This window comes from Hippocampus bargibanti, linkage group LG08 (genome assembly GCF_051943395.1).
Source record: "Hippocampus bargibanti isolate YZ-2025 linkage group LG08, ASM5194339v1, whole genome shotgun sequence".
Lineage (NCBI taxonomy): Eukaryota > Metazoa > Chordata > Actinopteri > Syngnathiformes > Syngnathidae > Hippocampus > Hippocampus bargibanti.
The window spans coordinates 4680561-4691578 of record NC_142741.1 but is presented as its reverse complement, the minus strand read 5'-3'; the positions used below and the strand labels follow the sequence as shown (position 1 = coordinate 4691578).

Sequence of the window (11018 nt, the reverse complement as noted above, 5' to 3'; positions counted from 1 at the left end):
GCGACAAATGAAAACGTCCCCCCCGCCCCGTTTCCCCTCGCGGTCCGAAACTAATCCAAGCACTTCCGGGGTCTGGTCGTTATGGAGACGACGCCGCCGGGTCGCGGGAGCGCGCACGACCGGGCAGACGAGGACACGCGCACTCTCTGGATTTCAAATGAGCCCCGAATAAAGTTTTCGTCAAATTAAAAAAAATGTTCTGAAAGATAATTCGTATCATTGGCGCTGTTACAGTCATATGACTTTGAAACTTTTTCTCCGTACCACGATTTTCTCTCCGTTTCCGGTGCTTAATTTCAAAGTTTTGAATATGCTACACTAACAAAACGTGTCTCGTTGAGTTCAACGTGAACACGAACACTCATCGGCGGCTCTCTTCTCGTTCCGCCTTGATCGATGTCGCGAGAAGCGAAGCCACCGGCAGCCATTTTATGTTGCCAAACCAGAAGCTAGCGAAACGTTGATTTCTTCTGGGTGTTTTCACGTTCGGCGCCTCTGACACAACTCGAAACGCCTGTTTGATGGCTTGTAATGAAAGCCGAGGGTTTATACGGGTCAAAACTAACCAAACTTGCTGCTTATTGGATTAAATGCTTGTGAATTGACCAGTCGCTAGCATGACATCGCTAACACTAGCAAGGCTCGTCAGTTCCAAACTACAAAGGACACCCTAATTTCAAACGTGAATCAAAGCGAGAGGATTGCTAAATTGCCACCTCGGTCACACTCCTCACTTGGCTTTTAGTTTTTGGCTTTTTTTAAATAATAATAATAACAATGTGTTTCATTTATAAGCACCTTTCAAAACTCTCAAGGTCAATTTACAGTCACTGGATAAGTTTTTCTGTGGGTGAGTAGCGGCGGCCACACGCGCCAGTGTTCACTCAACCTGCAATAACTCAAAAAGATAGCTAGCTAGCTAGCTAATAGATAGCTATATAGCGAATAGATAGCCAGCTAGATAGCTCTTTAGTTCATTGATAGCTAGCAAGATAGCCAGCCAGCCAGCTCGATAACAAATAGATAGCAAATAGCTAGCTAGCTAAATAAATAAATCAAGAAATAATCAGACTAAATGCAGATTTTTTTTTCACTTTAGTCATCTCATCTCCAAGCTGAAAATGGCAAAGCGCTAGCTGAGCTGAAAGCTAACGTCTCACTTGAAGAATGGTGGTGTGTGTTGTTGTTTTTTTTTAATAATAATACATTTCATTTCTAAGCGCCTTTCAAAACTCTCAAGGTCACTTTACAGTCACCGGATAGGTTTTTCTGTGGGTGAGCAGCGGCAGCCACATGCGCCAGCGTTCAATCAACCCGTAAGTAACTCAAATAGATAGAAAGCTAGCTAGCTAGCTAATAGATAACTCATAGATACTTAGCTAGATAGTTGAATAACTCAAATAAGTCGAAAGTTAGCTAGCTGGATAATAGATAACTAATAGCTAGATAGCTATATAGCTAGTTTGTTGTGGTCACAAACGGGCACACAATGTTTTCATTGATGAAAATCATATTGTTTATGCATGGCAACATACACACATGCACACACACGAGCTCCCACTCATGTATGGCGTGTCATCGACAAAACCAGCGTCATCTATCAAATCAGGAATCAGAGGTGTGTCTGTTTTTCTTTTTCTTTGTCTTTAACATACAGGTAACATCTGACTTACGACCGGCTCAACTTACGACCTCCCGCACTTACGACCACAACCTCCAAACCCTATTTTTTAACATTTTAATTCTACACATGGCACCGCAACACGCTAGCAGGCCGGCAATGCGAGTCTCTATTCAACATTTTGAATGGATTTCGACTTAGGACCGACCATATTGACTTACAACCGTTTGGTCGGAACGGAACTCGGTCGTAAGTCGGATGTTACCTGTAACCAGTTTGTGATTTTTTTTAACTGTGGCATTCCTGAAAACCTGATTGGTGGTGGCAACAAGCCGCCTGCTTGGGAGAGGACCCCAAACGTCAGTCTGCTCTGCGGACATCCTGGCGTCATCCCCAGTGTGCAAAACTCCCCCCAGTCATGTGACCAAAGTGGAAACGGCCCATTGGACGTCCGAGCTAGCTTTGCTTGCGCTCATTTGTGCTGTGACTGCATCTGAGCTGACGCTTGGCCCTTTGACAGCGGCTCTTTTTTGGAATTTCAGCCGCTCCGGAATGGTCAGCTGGGAACCTCGAAGGGGGGGGGGGCAAAGGATTCTTTGGGGTCGTCGTCCGGCAGCCCGAAAACTTACACTACCCGTTGATCATCAACAAGTTAGTTAGCTTGTTCAATTTGAATTAGAATAATACATTTGATTTCTAAGCGCCTTTCAAAACTCTCAAAGTCACTTTACAGTCACAGGATCAGTTCTTCTGTGGGTGAGCAGCGGCAGCCACATTCGCCAAGCGGCAGCCACATTCGCCAACATTCACTCAACCCGGAAGTAAATAGATAGAAAGCTAGCTAGCCAGCTAGTAGATAGCTAACAGATAGCCAACAGATAGCTAGCTAGATAGCTCGCCACCTAGATAGCTATATAGCTAATAGAAAGCTAATTAGAGAAAAATCTACCTAGCCAGCTAGTAGATAGCTAATAGATAGCCAACAGATAGCTAGCTAGATAGCTACCCACCTAGATAGCTATATAGCTACTAGAAAGCTAAGTAGAGCGAAAGCTAGCTAGCCAGCTACTAGATAGCTAACAGATAGCCAACAGATAGCTAGCTAGATAGCTCACCACCTAGATAGCTATATAGCTAATAGAAAGCTAATTAGAGAGAAATCTACCTAGCCAGCTAGTAAATAGCTAATAGATAGCCAACAGATAGCTAGCTAGATAGCTACCCACCTAGATAGCTATATAGCAAATAGAAAGCTAAGTAGAGAGAAAGCTAGCTAGCCAGCTAGTAGATTGCTACCCACCCAGATAGCTATATAGCTAATAGAAAGCTAAGTAGAGAGGAAGGTAGCCAGCCAGCTTGTAGATAGATAATAAATAGCCAGCCCATAGCTAGCTATACAGCTACCCACCTAGATAGCTATTTAGCTAATAGAGCTCTAAGTAGAGAGAAAGCTAGCCAGCCAGCTAGTAGATATCTAATAGATAGCCAACAGATACCTAGCTGGATGGCTACCCACCTAGATAGCTATATAGCTAGTAGAAAGCTAATTAGAGAGAAAGCTAGCCATCCAGCTAGTAGATAGCTGATAGCCAACAGATACCTAGCTAGCTAGCTACCCACCTAGATAGCTATATAGCTAATAGAAAGCTAATTAGAGAGAAAGCTAGCCAGCCAGCTACTAGATAGCTAATAGATAGCCAACGGATAGCTAGCTAGATAGCTAGATAGCTAATAGAAAGCTAAGTAGAGAGAAAGCTAGCCAGCCAGCTAGTAGATAGCTAATAGATAGCCAACGGATAGCTAGCTAGTTAGCTCGCCACCTATATAGCTATATAGCTAATACAAAGCTAATTAGAGAGAACGCTAGCTAGCCAGCTAGTAGATTGAGCTAATAGATTGACACCCACCCACCCCCCTTTTTTTAGCGAATTTGGGGACGGAAATGCTGAAAATGGCCAAACCGGGAGCAATATTGAACAAAAAAGATGGCAGATTGATTGACAGATTGAAAATGTCCCAAATGCCTTGGCAAAGATGTCGAAAGGGGGGCGGTGCCAAAGAGCAACAAATTCAGATCTAATGGAGGGCCAACTTGCATAGTTTGTCTTCTCGCGGACGCGCCAACTCAGTGCTCGTGAAAGATGGCGTTGAGCTGGACGCTCATCAGCCGCTCATGATGCGAGTGTCCGTCGAAGCCCAGCAGGGGGTCCACCTGGGGGTAGACCACCCCGCCCCCCAGACCGTAATGCGGGCCGAAGGAGAAGCTCTTGTCGTAGTCCGCCGATGCCCCCGCCGCCGCCTCGTGCTTGAAGGACGAAAAGTTGCCATTAACGCTGAGGGGGGGACTGAGGGGCGCGTCAAAATGGGGGCTGTCCGTCAACGGGACCCCGTCCAAGTAAGCCTCCGGGGCCCCGTAGGCCGGAGCCTTGACCTGCTGGAAGATGTGCGAGGGGTCCATGGCGCCGTATGGCGGGCTGGGCAGGCCCGGCGTCTGGTAGCAGAAGCGGGCCGCGTAGGGGAGCCCGCCCGCGGGGACCGGAGGCGGCGGCTGGCCCGGCAGCTCCGGCGACTGCTCGGGGAGGAAGGTGCGAGGGTTCAGCTGCAGGCAGCCCGCTACCAGGTTGGTGGTGGGTTGGGACAGACCTGAAGGTCACAGACGCGTGACTTGGGGTCCCCCGTCACCCCGCCTTGACGTCCGACTTACCTTTGCAGAGCGCCTGCACGAAGCTGAGCAGGTCCGGGGCTTTGCCGGAGCGCAGGATCTCGCTGAGGGTCCAGATGTAGTTCTTGGCTAGGCGCAAGGTCTCGATCTTGGACAGTTTTTGGGTCTTGGAGTAGCAAGGAACCACCTTGCGAAGACTCTCCAGGGCGTCGTTCAGGCCGTGCATGCGGTTGCGCTCGCGAGCGTTCGCCTTCATGCGACGCACTTTGAACCTGCTTGCCCGCCAAAATAAAAGCTTGTGTGATGATAATAATAATAATAATAATAATAATAATAATAATAATAATAATAATAATACATCTCATTCATAAGCGCCTTTCAAAACTCTCAAGGACACTTGACAGTCACAGGATATTTTTTTCTGCAGGTGAGCAGCGGCAGCCATACGCGTCAGAGTTCACTCAACCTGGAAGTAACTCAAATAGATAGAAAGCTAGCTAGCTATAGCTAATAGATACAGTAATAATAATAATACATTTCATTTCTAAGCGCCTTTCAAAACTCTCAAGGACACTTTACACTCAAAGGATATTTTTTTCTGCGGGTGAGCAGCGGCAGCCATACGCGCCAGCGTTCACTCAAATCAGAAGTAACTCAAATAATAATAATAATAATAATAATAATAATAATAATAATAATAATAATAATAATACATTTCATTTATAAGCACCTTTCAAAACTCTCAAGGTCACTTTACAGTAACGGGATATATTTTTCTGTGGGTGAGCAGCGGCAGACACAAGCGCCAGCTTCACTTAACCCGGAAGTAACTCAAATAGATAGATAATAATAATAATAATAATAATAATAATAATAATAATAATAATAATAATAAATTTCATTTATAAGCACCTTTCAAAACTCTCAAGGACAGTCAAGGACAGTCACCGGATGTGGTTTTGACCCCCACCCCAAGGGCCCCCCAGGTGCGAGGCCGGGCTCACCTCTGCACGCGAGCCTTGGTCATCTTCTTCTTCTTGGGTCCTCGCCTTTTGGGTTTGCTGTCGGCGCCGCCACCGCCGTCCTGGTCGTCGTCGTCCTCCGGGCGCTCGTCGTCGTCTTCTTCGACGTCGTCGCCCCCCTCCCTCTCCTCCTCACCCCCATCCTCTTCCTCATCATGGCGGTCCTCGTCCAGCCGCCGCCGGCGACCTTCGCCCTCGCCGAAATTCACCTCCGACCTCGTCATGACGTCGATGAGGATCAAGATGACGATGCTGAGATTCGTTCGTCCCCCCCAAAAAAAGGTCATTATTATGCAAATGTCAACTGAATTTTGACAGAATTCCTTATAAAAATAAAAATCGAAAAAGGGATTCAACAATTGTCGTTTTTTTTGGAGGGAGGGGGGCTAATCGCAAATAATAACACCAAATAATAACAGACTAAAATAATAATTCCAAATAATATTCATCCCAAATAATAACGGTCTGAAATAGTAATCCAAATAATAATAATCCTGTTTAATAACGGACTAAAAATAATCCAAATAATAATAATAATATTAATACCAAATAATAACGTACTAAAATAATAATGCCAAATAATAGTAATCCCAAATAATAATAATAATAATAATAATAATAATAATAAAAATAATAATAACTATCCCAAATAATAATAATTCAAAATAATAATCATTCCAAGTAATAATAATCCAAAATAATAACGGACTAAAATAACAATCCCAAATAATAATAATAATAATAATAATAATAATAATAATAATAATAATAAAATAATAATAATACTAAAATAATAATCTCATATAATGACGGACTAAAATAATAATCCCAAATAATAATAATAATCCTAAATAATAATAATCAAAATAATAACAGACTAAAATAATAATCTCAAATAACAATAATAATCCCAAATAATAATAATCCCAAATAATAACGGACTAAAATAATAATGCCAAATACTAATAACAATCCCAAATAAAAAAAATAATCCCAAATACTACTACTACTACTAATAATAATAATAATAATAATAATACGACTACTACTACTAATAATAATGCTAATAATAATAATGGACGAAAATAATAATCCCAAATAATAATAATTCAAAATAATAACAGACTAAAATAATAATCTCAAATAACAATAATAATCCCAAATAATAACGGACTAAAATGATAATGCCAAATAATAATAACAATCCCAAATAAAAAAATAATCCCAAATAATAATACGACTACTACTAATAATAATAATGCTAATAATAATAATGGACGAAAATAATAATCCCAAATAATAATAATAATCCCAAATAATAACGGACTAAAATAACAATCCCAAATAATAATAATCTCAAATAATGACGGACTAAAATAATAATCCCAAATAATAATAATAATCCCAAATAATAATAATCCAAAATAATAACAGACTAAAATAATAATCTCAAATAACAATAATAATCCCAAATAATAACAGACTAAAATAATGCCAAATAATAACAACAATCCCAAATAAAAAATAATCCCAAATAATAATAATAATAATCCCAAATAATAACGGACTAAAATAAAAATCACTTGATAATAAATAATCCCCTTTGGTAATTTTTCCCGTCTTCATTCCAATTGGAACGAAGAGCCGCCGCAACACGAATCGAACTTGGAATATCTCCCAACAATTGACCAATTGCGTCCACCCAAAAAAAAGCTCCTCGTGCTTCTTTGGACAAAAAAAACAGACACATCTGCATCACGTGATGCGAAGAAAAAATAAAATCCGCCTACCTGTCGTGTTTAGTTGTTGTTGTTGCTGATTTTTGCTCGTCCACCTTTCAGATGTCGCGCATCCCGCGTGCGTGCGTGCAGGTTTGTGCCTTGCGCGCGGAACGAGTCGCTCTTTTATAGCCAAGGTGCCTGCGCGTGCGTGGCGATCGGCGCATCGGGGCCGCGCCTCCTCGCCATATGGCGCCTAAGTCAGCCAAAGGCGTCACGTGACGCCATTTGCCGAAAATCCCATCTGCCGCCTCGCCGCTCGGTCAGCGGACTTCCGGAAAAGTTGCTCGCCTCACCGGAAGCCGCAACCGGGTTCCACCTGATGAAACGCTTCAAAGTTTGACGCCAAGTGACCGGAGGGGCAAAGAAGGGCGGATGGACCCGAGACGGGTCAAGTGGAGCCTGTTACCATGGCAACGCGATGCGACCATGGTGACGAGGGGCGGGGGTGGGGTCGAGCAATCGCTCTGCTCGGCCGTTACCGGGAAACTTTCAAGCGCTTCCGTCACGCGCTGGCTAATCTTTAACACTGAGTCAATTTCACAGGAGCGCGCGTGTGTACGTGCGCGTACGCCCACCTTTCCATTGCGCGCACACTTGATAAAAAAAGGCGTCATCTAACTTTTTTATCGGCGTACATGCCAGTGTAGAGGAAAGTCCTTTTCTAAGTGCATTGGAGTGTCAAACAGCACCCCCCTGTGGCGGACGCGTGCTACAGCAGCGACCAACACAGACTTTGCCAGGATTCTTTGGATTGAATAATAATAATAATAATAATAATAACAATAATAATAATCAATTTCATTTATAAGCGCCTTTCAAAACTCTCACTTTACAGTCACAGGATGAGTTTTTCTGTGGGTGAGCAGCGGCAGCCACGCGCACCTGTGATTCACTCAACCCGGAAGTAACTCAAATAGATAGAAAGCTGGCTAGCTAATAGATAGGCAATAGACAGCTAATAGGTAGACAGCTAGCTAGGTAGCCGTATAACTAATAGATAGCCAGCTAGCTATCTGATAGCCAGCTGGGTAGCGAGCTAGATAGCCAGCCGGGTAGTAATCATAATAATCCATTTCACTTCTAAGCGCCTTCAAAATTCTCAAGCTGACTTTTCAGTTTTTCTGTGGGTGAGCAGCGGCGGCCACACGCACGAGTGTTCACTCAACCCGGAAGTAACTCAAATAGATAGAAAGCCACCTAGCCGATGGATAGCCAACAGATACCTAGCTAGATAGTGATCCAACTAGTTAATGAATCGATAGCTAGCTAGATAGCTAGCCAGAGAGCTAATTGATAGGAAATAGCTAGCAAATAATAATAATAATAATAATAATAAATAATAATAATAATCCATTTCATTTCTAAGCGCCTTTCAAAACTCTCATGGTCACTTTAGAGTCACAGGATCAGTGTTTCTATGGGTGAGCAGCGGCAGCCACACGCGCCAGCGTTCACTCAACCCGGAAATAACTCAAATAGATAGAAAGCTAGCTAGCGAGGTAATAGATACCTAATAGATATCTTGCTAGATAGCGATTCACTGTACCTTTATTCAACTCGCAGTGGAGAAATTGACATTTCACAGCAGCAAAGTTAAAAAAGGAAAAGGAAAGAAAGAAGTAGAAAAATTAAATACAGAAGCCGCTGGAAAGGCAGCCACTCTCGCGGCGCCATCTTGTGGTCAAAAATTCTTTAGAATCATTGTTTACAACCACGACCAGATGTTATGACGGGGATGATGACCAGGATCCTAATGATGAATATTGCATCATATTGAATGTCGCTGCGTTTGGATTGTGAATGTCGTTGAGGGAGTGTTACAATTGCATTTTAGAGCCATCTGGCGGCCGCAGGCGCGCACTGCAGCTGTCGCGGACCATCCCAGCAACAACTTGGACAATGGCCTCATTCTGAAGCCCAAATTTGGTGTTTTTGCTTCAGCCAAACACACACACGTTTGTAGCACACGCTATCTAGCTAGCTACCTAGCTATCTATTTGCTGAAGAAATATTTTCATCGATGGACCACTCTTTACCACTGACACCTTACACAGACGTATTTGCTATCTATTAGCTAGCTATATATTAGCTATGTCCTTGAGTTTTGAAAGGCGCTTATAAATACAATGTATTATTGTAATTATTAGCTAGCTAGCTTTCTATTTGACTTACTTCCGGGTTGAGTGAGCGCCGGCGCGTGTGGCTGCCGCTGCTCACCCACAGAAAAACTGATCCTGTGACTGTAAATTCACCTTGAGAGTTTTGAAAGGCATTTAGAACTGAAATGTATTATTATTATTATTGTCATCATCTAGAACTGCTTCATGTCACAAAGAGGGTACAGCAAGTGCTGAAGAATGAATGACTTTGTCTTTGTGTTGTCATATAATTTATATCGTTTTTTTTGTTCTTTTAAAGTCAAGATGGCGCAGCGAAAGTGGCTGGCTTTCCAGCAGCTCCTGTATTTTGTCTTTCTACTTCTTTCTTTCCTTTCATAACTTTGCTGCTGTGATATGTCAATTTCTCCACTGAGAGACGAATAAAGGTACATCCAATCCAACAAAGAGAACTAGCTTGCTAGCGAGCTCCATCGCTGTCTTTCCAGCAGCTCCTATTTTTTGTTTTTCTACTTCTTTCTTTCCTTTCCTCTTCCTTTCATAACTTTGCTGCTGTCAAATGTCAATTTGTCTACTTACTGCCAGACTAATAAAGGCTCATCCAACCCAATCCGATTCTGACATCATGGGCAACAGGTGTGCCATAGCAGGAAAGGCCTGCACTGCAAGGTCACTTTACAGTCACAGGATCAAATTTTCTGTGGGTGAGCAGCAGCAGCCATACACGCCAGCATTCACTCAACCCGGAAGTCACTCAAATAGATATAAAGAGAGCCAGTTAGCTAAGAGCTAGCTAGCTAGATAGTCATATAGCTAATAGCCAGTCAGCCAGATAGCTATCCAGCGAGCCAGACAGCTAATAGATAGCTAGCTAGCCATTCAGACAGACAATGGCAAATAGCTGGGCGTTCACTCAACCCGGGATAGCTAATAGCTAGCAAATAGATAGATATTAGCAAGCGAATAGATAGCTATTAGCCACCGAATATATAGCTATTAGCAAGCGAATAGATAACTAATCGCCAGCGAATAGATAGCTAATAGTTAGCAAATACCTAGTGAACAGATAGCTAATAGGTAGTGAATAGATAGCTAATAGTTAGAGAATAGATAGCTAATACCGAGTGAATAAATAGCTAATAGCTAGCAAATAGATAGCTAATAGCTAGTGAATAGATAGCTATTAGCTAGCGAATAGATAGCTAATACCCAGCAAATAGATAACTATTAGCAAGCGAATAGATAACTAATCGCCAGCGAATAGATAGGTAATAGTTAGCAAATACCTAGTGAACAGATAGCTAATAGCTAGAGAATAGATAGCTAATACCGAGTGAATAAATAGCTAATAGCTAGCAAATAGATAGCTAATAGCTAGTGAATAGATAGCTATTAGCTAGCGAATATATAGCTAGCTAATAGCCAGCGAATAGTTAGCAATTGGCCAGCGAATAGGTAACTATTAGCTAGTGAAGAGATAGCTATTATCTAGCAAATAGATAGCTAATACCCAGCAAATAGATAGCTATTAGCTAGCGAATAGATAGCTAATAGCTAGAGAATAGATAGCTATTAGCTAGCGAATAGATAACTATTAGATAGCTAATAGCCAGCGAATAGATAGCTAATAGATAGCGAATAGATAGCTAATAGCTAGATGGCAGCAAATAGAGAAAGCGAAAAAGGCTGCTCAGCGCGTCGTAATCCAAACGTCCGGACGACGGCGCCATCCACTGCGCGCACGCACGCAGGAGGCCACTCCAGCCCAAGCAGCGTGAAAGTCCTGCAGCACCGGAGGCCTTATAAAGACAAAAC

The 11018-nt window shown here is 42.5% G+C and overlaps 1 protein-coding gene across 1 annotated transcript; it reads right to left on the bottom strand.

Annotated features, from left to right (window-relative positions):
• Positions 1-1492: 1492 nt before the first annotated feature.
• neurod1 (neuronal differentiation 1) lies at positions 1493-7744 on the bottom strand. The gene is made up of 4 exons (XM_089002922.1): positions 7097-7744; positions 5288-5566; positions 4326-4555; positions 1493-4264 (listed from the first exon to the last, which is right to left on the bottom strand). Exons 2-4 carry the CDS (start codon positions 5527-5529, stop codon positions 3747-3749), a joined length of 990 nt encoding a protein of 329 aa, XP_088859048.1. The 5' UTR covers positions 5530-5566; positions 7097-7744; the 3' UTR covers positions 1493-3746.
• Positions 7745-11018: the final 3274 nt, after the last annotated feature.